We start from the raw sequence: 14,374 nt of genomic DNA, 5'->3' as shown, positions 1-14,374 counted from the left end.
GGTTAGTTTTCCATTCCTATCTAGCTTGTTAGTCTGCCCGCTGGAGCTCTTAAGTCTTGTTAGCAACAATCACACTTCCAGAGAGAGTGGGCGCAGAAGGAGAGATGGTAGTAAATCGTAAATCTTCACTAAACTGAAGACCCACAGGTTTAAGAAAAACTAATTATGATTATATGATTTCATTTTTCACATATCTCATCAGTGTCAATAACTGGTTACATTTTGCTAAGATCTCATCAGATAATCTAAAACTTTAGTCCTAGAAAGGGACTGTCTGTGCCTGTCCACCTGTCCTCTCCTTAGGCCAACCCTGAAGGTCATCAAAGACAGGTCCAGGTCTTCCTGCATATTCCTGTCTGAAGAACATTTTGAGTTTCCTCTGCAGCTAGGCCTGCATGAAGAGCTAGGGAGTCAGTGTCTCAGGAACCACCCTCAGTTCCCTTTCCTTGTCTTATGGGGAACAGTTTTGAATGTCCCCAGCAGGATTGAGCCCCAATTGCTTACAGAGTTAATTATCTCATCAGCACACCCTTATTTATGTGCTTTCCTTTCTCATCTGTCTTAGTTCTCTACTCCTTGCTTTCTGGACCACCTCCCAAATAAACTATTTGCATCCAAATTGTTGTCTCAAATCTGTTTGTTTTTTTTTAATTAAATTTTTTTGGGAGGGCACCCAAATTAGGACAGTGATTCAGAAATTACCATCTCTATGTATATGAAATGGCCAGAAGAGACAAAAAGTAGGTAAGTGGGTACCTAGGGCTGGATGTGGGAACAGGGATTAATCATAAATGGCAATGAGAAGTCTCGTCGGGGGGTTGCGGGGGTACGGGGGAGGGAGGTGATAAAAGTGTTCTAAAACTGATATGGTGACAGTTGAACCACTCAATAAAGTTACTAAAAATCATTGAACTGTACACTTGAAATGGGTGAATTTTATGATATGTAAAATATATTTTATTAAAGTTGTTTAAAAAATTACCTGATTTTACATGGATAGATGTAAGATCCAGAGAGGCAAAGTACTTAAAATTACACAGCAAAAATATGTCAGGGAAAGGAAGAGCATTTCAGGCCATTTGATTACTCTGAGAAATAGCATTCATCTTTGGATTAATTATCTTGCTTTAACTCATTAAAAATTACATGAAAAAAGTGAAAAAGCACCAGTTACATCAAGTATCAATACATTTATGACGCTAATTAGTATAATTATCATTTATTTAGTGTTCATGCTAAATGATTTGCCTATACTATCTCAATTTCACAATGGGCCATAAGGCAGGCATAATTATTGTCCTCTTCTTATACATGGGGAAATAGAGCATGAGAGAGGGTAAGTAACTTGTGAAAGGTCACATAACTCATATGAGGCTTAGCGGGAATTCATCCATGGTGGTCTGACACCAGAGCACATGCCTGTAATTACTCTATTATACCGCTTTTGCTGGTAACTAGGATTTATAGCTCTTACCATTCCAGCATGACCAAAGAAAAAGAAAGCTCCATACCTCACTGTTGAGTTTATTTATTTGCTGCTTGGTCTCCTCTGCTTTGATAAAGAGAACAGCAGCTCCAATCTCTGGGTCTGAAAAGTGGAACACACTCAGAATGAATCCTTTAGCAATAAACCTCATATTTGAGGATTGGGGCAGTTGGAATGGAGAAGGAAGCCTAAGCTACTACCTTTACCTTTTCCTGACGCCTGTGCACTGTAGATTCTGTCTCCCTGGGATTGGACATGCTTCTAGTAATCCTCTGGATCGTGCCTGATATACTTCTTGAAACTAGGCACACATCATGGTGGGGACTGTGACCACACTAATTGGATGTGTCCACGGCAAATCTTCCTTTCCCCTGAATTTCCCCTTTCCTCACCACCATGTTCCAAGATGGCAGAGTTTCTCTTTTTTGACCATTCTCTAAAAATATATCACAGTCAATGCCTAAACCCTAGAATAGGGGTGTTCTTTGCCTCCTCTTTTTTCCCCAAATATTAATTCCTGTGCCCATGAGAACATTTTCCCCCCACTTCTATTTCAGGTGCTAAACTCCACTGCACGTTTCCTATCTCCTCCCTTGTTGCTCTAAAAGATACTATCTCCCATTTCCTGGTTCTCTTATCTCCACTTTTTCTTTACCTTACTCCTCCAAATACATTTATTTCTGTCAGTGACAAAAGTATAGATGAATTGCTGCTAGCTGGAGTGTAAAGGAATGAATTATATATATATATATACATATATACATATGAATTGTTGCTAGCTGGAGTGGAAAGGATGAATTGCTGTTAGCTGGAGTGGAAAGGAATATATATATAATTTATTTATATTTATTATTTAAATGTATTTATATAAAATGATATGACCCTCCTAATACCCTAATTCTGGTAAATTATGGGTAAAGAAGTTGTGGAAGAAAAAAGTCACTGAAATCAATCCAAAATGGCAGAGTAGTAGAAGCTCATTTTGCAAAGAATTTTGCAAAGTTAATCTATTAATTCAATGAATGACTGGAGAACATATACAATAGGCTAAATCTCCTTTAGAGGAGAGACCAATGAAAAAAAAATATAATTGACCCTCATGGAGCTTAGAGTCTAGCTGGGAAAAGAGAAAACAATTAGGCAATAGATTTGGATTTCACACTAAGGGCACCAGGAAGCAATCTCAGGGTTTTAAGCATAGGATCAGAGTTATTAGAATAAATTTGTATTTTTAAAAATTTACTCTGTATGGAGAGCAGAACCACAGAAGATGCAATGCATGCAAGAGATGGATGTGGCAAAGAAAAGTATGGCGGCAGTAAGGATACAAAGTCTTAGAATTGAGGGTTTAGGAGATAGAGCCAAGAAAATTTGTTGCTTGAGTGCATGAGTGTAGGGTTGGATGTTGGGAAAAGGAGAAGAGGAGGCTAAGGAGGTGGTGGGACCAGAAATAGGTGGATGGACATGGTGAGGCTCTGTGTATCATTTCCAGGTCTAGGTTAGTCAATAAGGAAAACTTACAATTGGAACCTACCATCAGCTTTCATAGCAGATACATCAGTGTGACTATAACTATGATTTCTGTGCCTCTTTCCCCAGAGTAACATCAACACAGGTAAGTCAACTGAATGAATGAATCAGGATTGTCAACTGACATCTGCACCCCTTCTTTCCCTGTCTTCCTTTCCTCTGCTCACTCCCCCACCTTCCCCAGAGACTTACAGGGACCCTTCCACTTCTCTAGAAGATGATAAGTACCAGGAAGGGGATTGTTGTTTGAGATGGGATACTGGTATTCTACCAAAAGGAGACACACCCAGGACTGTACATTCAAAATTTTTTATTGGGTTTGGCTTTGTTCATGGACGTATTCACTAACCGGTAATAGATCCTGACATAAGGATCCCAGAGCTGAGTGGGAAGGGGAGGACAGAGTTGGCAGGGGACTGCTAGCCTTTCATCTGGTAGTTTGCTGGTAAACTAGCAAACTAGTTTGGGATAGCCTATGCTTGCTCATTATTCTCTCTTTATTAACTACAGGTGTATCTTCTTTAGAATTTACTTGTCATTTCTGGCCTTCATTATGTTGATATATTCCTTTTAATGGGCAATGAACTCAAGAAGGCAAGGGAGAGAGAGGAGGCTGGGTCAGGTTTGGGGGTACCCTTACATTAATTCACCATCACTAGAGGGTAGTGCTTCACATAGGTCTCCATCATTTCCAACCTTCTTACATCCTTCTGAAGTTGTTTATCCTCTGACAAAATGCATGTACATAATCTCTCATCAATAAGTTGGTTAAAAATAACCAATATTCCTACAGTGTACAACCAACACAGCTTTTCCTCTGAGTAATGTTGTTTTTGTGGATTAGTCTGCATTTGTAATAAGAAAACAAGGTCACCCTCTAATGAATAGCAGAAATTTGAGTCTCCTGACAGACAATTTATCTTGGTTGGTAAATGGCAGAACATCTAGCTTGGAGGAACAATTACAAATTATATCTTAATAACTTGGAGATGGCACAAACTCAAGTTGAATTGTTGCATGGCATTGGTAAAATTCTATCATGTAGAAAATATTCAGAGAATGGGAAGGCAAAAAAGTGCCTATGCTAAACATTACAAGTTAAAAAGATATATCACCCTTTGATAGAAGGCTAAATAAAGAGCTTACCTCCTAGAGGAGGGGAAACTCTGGGCTCCGGCCTGATGCGTTCAGAGCCAAACTCAAAAGTCTGGCTTTCCTCACTGCTGTTTCCATCTTCAATTCCATCAACAATCCTGTTTAAAATAAAGGACATTGGTAGCTCTATTTTCAACTTTTTGAGGAACCTCCATACTGTTTTCCAGAGTGGCTGCACCAGCTTGCATTCCCACCAACAGTGTAGGAGGGTTCCCCTTTCTCCGCATCCCCGCCAACATCTGTCATTTCCTGACTTGTTAATTTTAGCCATTCTGACTGGTGTGAGGTGGTATCTCATTGAGGTTTTGATTTGGATTTCCCTGATGCCGAGCGATATTGAACACTTTTTCATGTGTCTGTTGGCCATTACTGGGTATTTACCCCAAAGATACAAAAGTAGGGACCCGAAAGGCTACGTGCGCCCCGATGTTTATAGCAGCAATGTCCACAACAGCCAAACTGTGGAAAGAGCCAAGATGTCCATCAACAGATGAATGGATAAAGAAGATGTGGTATATATATACAATGGAATATTATGCAGCCATCAAAAGGAATAAGATCTTGCCATTTGCAACGACGTGGATGGAACTGGAGGGTATTATGCTGAGCGAAATAAGTCAAACAGAGAAAGACATGTATCATATGACCTCACTGATATGAGGAATTCTTTATCTCAGGAAACAAACTGAGGGTTGCTGGAGTGGGGGGTGGGGTGGGAGGGATGGGGTGAGTGGGTGATGGACACTGGGGAGGGTATGTGTTCTGGTAAGTGCTGTGAATTGTGCAAGACTGTTGAATCTCAGATTTGTACCTCTGAAACAAATAATGCAATATATGTTAAGAAAGAAAAAAAGAAGAAGAAGAATGTAGCAGGAGGGGAAGAATGAAGTGGGGGAAATCGGAGGGGGAGAAGAACCATGAGAGACGATGGACTCTGAAAAACAAACTGAGGGTTCTAGAGGGGAGGGGGGTGGGAGGATGGGTTAGCCTGGTGATGGGTATTGAGGAGGGCACGTTCTGCATGGAGCACTGGGTGTTATGCACAAACAATGAATCATGGAACACTATATCTAAAACTAATGATGTAATGTATGGGGATTAACATAACAATAAAAAAAAAGAAAGTAAAATAAAGGACATTGGTTAGTTGTGCATTTATATTTATGGGTTCCAATATTTCTTTTTTTAAAAAAATATTTTATTTATTTATTTTAGACAGAGAGAGTGCACATGGAGGCGTGTGGCAGAAGAGGGAGAGAGAGAATCCCAAGCTGACTCCCCACTGAGTGAGGAGCCTGACTCAGGGCTCAATCTCATGACCCTGAGATCATGCCCTGAGCCAAAACCATGAGTCAGACACTTAACCAAAGCCACCAAGGCACCCCGGATTCCAGTATTTCTAGAAGACTTAAAAATACTGTCTTAATTTCTAAATTCTACATATTCTAAAGCTGTGCTATCCATTAGGGTAGCCATTAGGCTTATATGGCTACTGAGCACCTGAAATGTGGCTCAGGCAAATTGAGATATGCTGTAAGAATAAAATGCACATTGGATTTTGAAGATTTGAGTAAAAAAATGGAAATGGTTTTATTAGTAAATTTTTAATATTATTTACATTTGAAATTATATTATTTGGGGCATACTGAGTCAAATAAAATATATCATTAAAATTAAATTTCAGGTGGTGCCTGGGTGGCTCAGTCGTTAAGCGTCTGCCTTTGGCTCAGGTCATGATCCCAGGGTCCTGGGATCGAGTTCCGCATCGGGCTCCCTGCTCAGCAAGAAGCCTGCTTCTCCTTCTCCCACTCCCCCTGCTTGTGTTCCTTCTCTTGCTGTGTCTCTCTCTGTCAAATAAATAAATAAAATCTTTAAAAAAAATTAAATTTCACTTTATTTATTTATTTTTTGCTTTTTAAAAATGTGGCTACTAGAAAATTTAAAATTACATTTGCACTAGGTGTTATATGCAAACAATCATGGAACACTACATCAAAAACTAATGATGTAATGTATAGTGATTAACATAACATAATAAAATAAAAATAAAGAAAAAAGAATAGAGAGAGAAATGGAGAGAACAAAGAGAGATCATGAGAGAGAAAATGAAGAAAGAATGAGAATGAGCAAGAGCGAGCAGATGAAAAGCAAATGGGAGAGAATGTTAACAAATTGTCTAGCTGAGCAACGGTTATTGGGATTTCTTTGTGCTGTTCTTATCATTTTTCTGTACGTTTGAATTGTAAAATAAAATCATCCCTCAGTAAAAAAAAAATTACATTTGTGGCTCACAATTTTAGCTCATATTATATTTCCGTTGGATAGAAATACTACAGAATTTAGAATCTTATTTATTCTAGGATTCAAAGCCTTAAGCTACAGAAGTCCTCTTATCTGAATTCATATTAAATCACCACTCTATCTAGAATTAAAATGTTTTAATCTAATGATTATAGCATCACATTAAATAACTTTGATGACACCTTTACTCTGAACCTGGACAAAACCAAGAGTTAAGGAATTACATATAAATGACTATTAAGACTGGCTAGTCTTCTTTCCTTGCTAAATAATGTCTAACCCACTCATTATTTAAAAAATATTAAGTCTATTGTAGAAAATTTAAACATAAAAGTAACAAAAATTAGAAAATAAAAATCACCTGTAATCCACCACTACTGTTAGCATTTTGATGTATGTTCTCAAAATCTTTTTATAAGCATAGGATCAATTGTATATAAACCTTTCTTTTCCATCTCTGATATATTTTCCCCTATTTAAAATTTATTGTCTTTCTTCTTATTAAAAATTTAGGAAGGAGACAAATAAGGCAATGTTTTCAAATTACCATGCTCAACTGAATTCTTGAACCTTTAATGTCCACCTACTTTTCACTAAGTCTGTTTTGCTTATTTTTAAAAATATTCTCTCTAAATGGATAAATTGTGTCCTTCAAATGACTAGTTAAATATATTGACAAATATCACTTGCTTTACAAGTAGAAAAACAGAATTTGAATCCAGATTTCCAACCTTAATCTCTGAGATTTTGGACAAAATAGTTCACTTCTTATATCTTCATAGCACAGATAATATGAACTACCTTCGAGGACTCCTGAATTCCTGAGGAGACTAAATGCAGTAGTGAATGTGGAATTACCTAGCAGAGAACATGGCACATAGGAAGCGTTCCATTTTTTTTTCTTGCTTCTACTTATTACTCAGCTATGATGTGATTTTTTACTATTGCTTGTATTCACCATAGACTACTCCTTTCACATTATCTGCGTCAGGATTTTTCACTCTCTCAATCACCTCTAGTTAATCCTGAAGTGAATTTTTAAAATTAAAAGTAGAGCCACTCCATGTTACATAGAGAAGAGGCCAGAAATAAAACCAGGCTTCAGTTGTCCACAACGATGAAGAAAATAATATTGAAAATGAACATCAACACTTCATTTCCTTTATGATTTTAACTTATTGTTCCATAAAACATTTGGTAAGATCAGGCATTGAGGGAATCACATCGATGGGCCTTGTTCTATCTTTTATTTTCATTTAAATCTATAAATTATAAAATTACAATGTAGAAATACACACTTATAATAATAGGTAGAGCTAAATGGATGAAAGGAGTAGAGAAGGACTTCTGAATATTTAATGGACCCTTTTGAGAATACAACTAACACTAATTATTCTCATACTGTACACACCTCCATGTAGAAGCAAAAATTGCACACAAAATTCAGGAAAGTTGAAGAAGCCTGGCTAGGAACCTGTGTGGTTGAGAGGCCCAGGAGGCTGGATAATTTACTAGCTAGGTACTAGTTTGGACAAAAGGCAGCCCTTTTCACTAGGAAAGAATTGCATGATGTGATTCTTACCTTGGACTGAGGTCTGGGGGTCCAGCGCTATTCAAAGCTGACAGTTGCAATTTCAAGTTTCTCTCTTTCCTTTTAGCCTGGTTATGGGGGTCAGTTTCCTGTTTGTTTTTGGGGGAAGGTGAACTGGAGATTCTGCTGGGTGAGTGAAACGGCACAGTGCCCGAGGCCAACTGCTTCAAGCTTAGGCCTAGATAGCTTTTATTGCTTCCAGCCTTCTTGCTGCGTGCAGAGGATGTTCCCCTTGTGTAGATGGGAGAGAGGGAGGCTGTCTCCTCCTCCTCTCCCTCCTCCTCCTCTTCATCTTCCACAATGGATGGGAGTCTTTTGTTGATGCTGCCATTTCCCTTGGGCTCTGACTAAATCAGTGGATAACATAGATTAGTACAGATCACGAAGACTGCTTGAGAGGTTGATCATTCATGCTGGTGGGCCCATCTAAGCAAAGTCAAATCCTTTAGAAACTTACTTCTCAGTAGAACTTAAGACTTTGCAGATTTTGCTATTATTTATTCAGGGGTTCAGTGTCTCCCCATTTGTGATATTCCCCAGGTTTACCCTCTTTGCTATCCTGGTGTCAGCCTGTTAATGCCTCTCTTGGTCTTTTTAAATTGTCTTGGTGGGGAGCTGTGTGAAACGTGCGTTTTACCTGGTTTGCATCCAGATTTCACTCAGCCTGTCATCTGTAATAGTATATGGTGATATGCTCTTAGGACATTTTCAGTTTTACAGGAAGGTCTTAGGCCTTGTTATTGTAAAGTCATAGGGTCTTTAGTGGAACTTTATGTGCAGATCAACCAGAAAAATGTTACCTTTGAGAATAAAAATCTTTCCTATTTTGGATAACATAGATGGAGTAAGATCAGCAGCATCTGCAGCTACTCTGCTTCCTGTTATTTTTATTCTCAGACGTCAGTTGGCAGGAAATGGAGCAAACCATTTGGTCTGCTCCCCTTGAGAACCTTGGGAAGGGAAGGAGAAGTCTTGCTAAACCCATCTTACACTCTTGGCTGGAGTCATTCAAACTTTTGGACTAAGAAAAAGCAAGGGAGAGGATGGGTAAAGGCAATGGAGGTAATGATGGAGAGGCAGGGCAGAAAGGACAGCAAAGGCTAAGTGAGTGGCCTGCAATGGAGTCACTATCAGAGTCGGTGTTTCTTGCTCTGCCCCAGATGTGGGTTCCCCGCTCCAAAAGGTCATTCATTTTTTTGTGCCTCATTCTCTTTTGAGGATACAATTGCTTCTACCTGCTCATCAATAATTTCTAAGAGAAATAAGACAACAAACTGAACAGATCTAAGAGTGCTATTTAAATCTCATGAGCTGTCATGGTTATTCCTTCATCTTAATAAACAGTTGGTTTATTGGTATATATTTATTTTCCTGTAACAGTTATAATGATAGATACAACAACAAAAAATGAACTTGAACCTGTGGTGACTTTACAGGCAATAGCCTGAATCATTCAGTTTAGGCCAACCTAAGCAAAATAGTTAGTTTACTCATGAAGCTTTCTTGTATTTAATCTTAATGGCTCAAAATTTCTTGAGGAAATGGCGTTAGACTCATCTTTCCAACTAGATATGATTATTTTAATTAATAGTGAAGCCATTAGTTCTTTATTGTGATAGTAATGGTTTGGCTTTTATTTGTTTTTGCTTTTCACAGCATTTTAAAGTTCTGTGCTTATAACAAAAGTTGGACCCACGTGGAATTGCGGGGGAACATTTGTTTGGTAGCACTATAGAACAGAAAAATTAGCTCACCCAGTTAAAGACACAACAGGGCAAACTTATCAAAGAAATGAAAAACAATGAGTGAATTCTTTTAATTGGACTTCTGTTTACATTTGTACTGGCGATTTAATCATTCCTTTGGTTCAAGGAGGCTCTGCTGGTCCTGAAAGAATTCTCTGACTAATAATCTATAGTGTTTGTACTTCTACAAGCTTGTTTAAATTTCATACTTCCACTTTATCATGGAGACTTGGAACCTTGGGCAAGGTAGATATTGCTTAGATATTGACTCTGGTGATCAATGCAGCCAACAGTACTTATACGAAGAATTAACTATTCCTCCTAACATTATTGCAGAGAGGAGCCAAATTTATTAGATTATTAAACACCTAGTCCCACATGCAGCCTCTATGCAGGAGTACCGGTTACTTTCTTCAGGCCATCTACACAGAAACGCTTGCTTCCCTTGCGTAGCTGGATTCACCCATGTATACACTGCCATAAAATTTGACCACAGATTTCCCCCTTCTCTTCTGACCCACTCTTTCATTTCCCCCTGACAAATGCTTCCATGAGGGCAATGAGGTTTTTATCCCCATAGTCAAAAGAATCTCTAATTTAGCTCATGACATTCTACTGGGATATAGCCATTTCGAACTCACAGGTGACTAGATTCAATCAAACCTGTCATGACTACAGGGGAAGCAGAAAAAAGTCTAGTGGCTGAATGCATGGACTTTTGGTCACACAGTCCTAGAAGTCCTGAGACTTACTACCTATTACTTGGTCAAGTAATATAATTGCTTAAATCCTTTGTTTCCTCACCTGTAAATTGGGAACAGTGTGAGGAAATAGATATTAGATAATGGACGTTAAAACACTTAGTAATGTGCAGTGGAAGTACTTAATAGATGCTTGCCCTTGTGATGATGATGATGATCGTGAAGAAAATGGAAACATTTGCCTAAGGGCAGGTGCTACAGAGAGTGTTGGTTACCTCTTTTTACATAATCTCCCCTTCTTTGCTAGTTAACAGAAATTTTAGCAATGCACCTTGCCCAAGGATCTCCTTTCTCTGCTTCCTTTGCCAGTTGGTTTGACCATGAGGTTAAGTTCTGGGGTGATACCATGCAAGTGGACAGGTTAAAAGGAACTTTCAGGAAGACGTCTGGAAAGAGGGGAGCCTCTATGCTGCTCTTTCATTTTTTTTTTTAGTTTCTAGTCTGGACTATTGATAAAGTGGAGAGATCTCCAGCAGCCATCTTAGACAATGAGAAGATCTTTAAAAAGGAAGCCATGCATTGAGGATAATGAAGCCAAAAGAAGAAAGCTCAGGACCCTACTGACACAGTTATATCACCCACCTATGGCCTGTCCACAAGAGAGAAATAAGTATCTATTGCCTTGAAGCCCCTATTATTCTAGTGGTTTTGTTATTGTAAATGAACCTAAACCTTAATTATACACAATAATGTTTTTGAAAGTTAAAGATGTTGCATTCTTAGAAGGGATCTTCATTTTCAGAGTGCTATGAAGGGGTGAGGAATTCAAATTGGAAAATCCAAAAGAAAGCTAAATTTTTCTTCATGAGAAAGAGAATATAGGAATGGCCTGGGGGAAAAGGGGTGTAGTTGTGACAAAAGGCAGCCTGTTGAGAAGAGTTGAAACATAATAACATTTTGCCAGCTCCTGAGGAGGGATTTTGTAGAGATGAGAAAGAAAAAAGACAGCTACTGCCAGAGAGAAACTTGGTTGAATGCACTGAGTTGTTTTAAGGGCTTTTAAGAAGTTTCTCAATAGTATTAAAAGTAAACCCTGTTTGTGCCCCCACAGCCCCAACTATCTTCAGTAAATTATCAATGTCTTTGACATGTGTTATGTAATTGGATATGTGTTTCTCTGCATGTATGTGTGTCTGTGTGTATACACGTGTGTGAAAGGTGTTGGGTTCTGCTTCAAGGAGAGTACTGAGTAAGGCAAGGAGCTTTTCATAGGGTTCCTGTCACAGGATTATTGGTAGTACAAGTCTAGGTAATAAATCTGATAAATCACTGTTTCTTGGGAAAATTTTCTGTGGAATTGGAGGATTCTTAGAAGTTGGAACTGCCATAAGTGTTCAAGTGAAACCACTTCCAGAATATCTCTGAACCATTTCTTTTTATATATGTCATGGATACTCATGTTGCACCATCAGTTGGAAGCCTATAAGAAAACATTTGGCTACTAATTTTAAACATAATAAATGTACTTCCAAGATCAATACCTCAGGATCTTACTACTTTTGGCAGGTTCTGGTGACAACTACTTTTCAATGACAATATAACCCTTAAATAGAGAGATGAGTTTCAATACTTCTCTGTTCCAAACTCCAGAAAGTCAATCAATACATTTCATTGGGAAGTGTATCAGGGAAATTAGAAAATAAATACATAAGACCCTGAAGTGGGAGGCAGATTTATTGGAAATCCTACAGATTTTAGATAAATGTTCTGCTCTTTGGAAAAAGCCATACCTGTGAGACCGTAGATTTGTTTGATAATCTTGATATCACCTGAAAAAACAAACAAACAAACAGAAGTCGTGAGGATCATTTAAGCCTTTCCAGGTGGTTTGGGACTGGGTAAAATGTAGGAAACAGGGGAGAGAAAGTGTGGGGGATGATGGATCCACCTGGATGGGCCAGAAGGAAAAACACCTCCTAAAAGATGCAGAAATAGCCTCCCTCAGCCCAGCTTCTGGGAGCTCTATTGACCAGTGTGCAGACTAAGAAAAGGGAGCAGCAAATTGAATGTCACACCTAGGAAATAATGATTGAAAGAGTGGACGTATTGGCTATATTTTCCATCTTGATGCTTTATTCGCTCCCCTTTTGTTTTCCATCTCCCTTTTTCCTCTTTCCTGCCCTTCTGCTAAATTCTCACGTCTTCTGTGATTTTTCTCTCTGGCTCTGTGAAAACAGAAACCCATGGAATCTTTTCTTATTTAATCTAATTTCTTTCCATCTGTTCACCTCCCCTTCTTATTTGAATATGGGTGGGGGTGATGTCTCCTTTCTGTCCCATTTGTTTTCCTCACCATGATGTTTCTTGTGGACTACAATTAAGTTCACTGGGGATCCTGATCTCCTGTTTGATCAAATTTAAGATTCCATTGATTACAAAAAGAAAAAAAATCCTGCCAATCAAATTGGGACATGCCATCAATGATAAGAGAGTCCCCAATATCAGAGATGCTAAAAGGTGAAAAACAAATATGTGTTGTAGAATTACTTCAGCTGGGTTTCAGACTACATCTTATATAAAATCAAACTACAGTACTGTGGAGGAGTCCATTATAAAACATGCAGCTTTCCATGCTGGACAAAGAAGCTCTGGAACTTATGATATATCCTGGAAACATGCTTCAGGTCTCATCTTCATTGTTTTTTGCGCAAAGACACTTCTTTCATTTTAAAGTGGTAAATAGATGCTATAAATTAGCATAACTTTATTCACATTAAAAAAAAAACTTTACACTCAAAAATGATCTGCCTAGGAAGTGAGACATATTTGGTAATTCTGTCAACTCTCACTGTTGTTGTTTTTTTTCTCCTAGATGATTAGGGAAATAGATGTGTTATTATTTATACAAATGCTGGCATCATTATTGCTGTGCAAATACATGTTTCATCAATGTTTAATTTTATCAAAGAAGTCAACCCATTCTACATCTGCTTAGTTGCCTAAATATGCATTAATCAGAAGCATTGTAGACATAAGTTTTGTAATAATTCCCTAAATAGTTACAAATAAAACAACTGAATAATTAAAAATGTGAAAACCAAAATTATAGTGCTGTTGCTACTGTGGTAGACACAAAAATGTGTTTTAAAAAGCCTTTCAGTTACAGCCTGGATGAGAGAACGAATAGCCCTATGGGATTTAGGAAGCCTGAACAGCTTCAGGTCAGAGGTGCCCTCTGAGGTGTAGGAAAAAGAAACTGGTCTCAGCGTCTTTTGATTTGGGTGTGACTCCTCGCTCCCTGGTTTACTTACTGGTAGCATGACTTCTGTCAAGTTGCTGAATCCCAAGGTTGTTTTTCTGTATCAGTGCTTCTCAAACTTTTATGTGCACACAAATCACCTGGGGACTTCATTATAAAATGCAGGTTCTGGTTCAGGAGGTCTGGGGTAGAGCCTGAGACTCTCTATTTCTAATGACCTCCCAGGCAATACTGATGTTGGTGGCCCGTGGGGCATACTTTGATCTCATAACCAACATCACTGCTATTATCATTCTATCACCTACTAATTCATTAAGCGTTCACTATGTGACAAGCATCCTGAAAAATGCTCCCAGCCATTATGTCCACCAATTTTCATCGCAATCCTAGAGGTAAGAAGTATCCATCATATAACCAGCACTACTGTGATAGGCTCTCTGATTAAGTCATTTCATTTGCATATGGCATTAAGCACATGTATTTTAAAAGAGTACTATGATATATTCATTCTATTGACCAACAGTTCATGCTGATCCAGATTCTGCCAATTGCAGAGAATATTAGTTTAATGGAAACCCAGTATTTTAAAGCTAGAAGTCACCCTAA

The 14,374-nt window shown here is 38.3% G+C and overlaps 1 protein-coding gene across 1 annotated transcript in view; it reads right to left on the bottom strand.

Moving 5' to 3' along the window:
• KCNH8 (potassium voltage-gated channel subfamily H member 8) overlaps nucleotides 1–14,374 on the bottom strand; it is a 368,898-nt gene that overhangs the window by 21,745 nt on the left and 332,779 nt on the right. The window contains exons 12-15 of the mRNA XM_032408779.1: nucleotides 12,300–12,338; nucleotides 8,055–8,410; nucleotides 4,163–4,269; nucleotides 1,512–1,588 (exon numbers count right to left, since the gene is read on the bottom strand). Coding sequence (XP_032264670.1) covers nucleotides 1,512–1,588; nucleotides 4,163–4,269; nucleotides 8,055–8,410; nucleotides 12,300–12,338 — 579 coding nt within the window. The remainder of the gene's footprint in view (nucleotides 1–1,511; nucleotides 1,589–4,162; nucleotides 4,270–8,054; nucleotides 8,411–12,299; nucleotides 12,339–14,374) is intronic.

The sequence above is a fragment of the Phoca vitulina genome, unplaced genomic scaffold (genome assembly GCF_004348235.1).
Source record: "Phoca vitulina isolate PV1807 unplaced genomic scaffold, GSC_HSeal_1.0 scaffold10, whole genome shotgun sequence".
Lineage (NCBI taxonomy): Eukaryota > Metazoa > Chordata > Mammalia > Carnivora > Phocidae > Phoca > Phoca vitulina.
The sequence above is the reverse complement of the archived record's forward strand: the minus strand, read 5'-3'. Positions and strand labels throughout refer to the sequence as shown.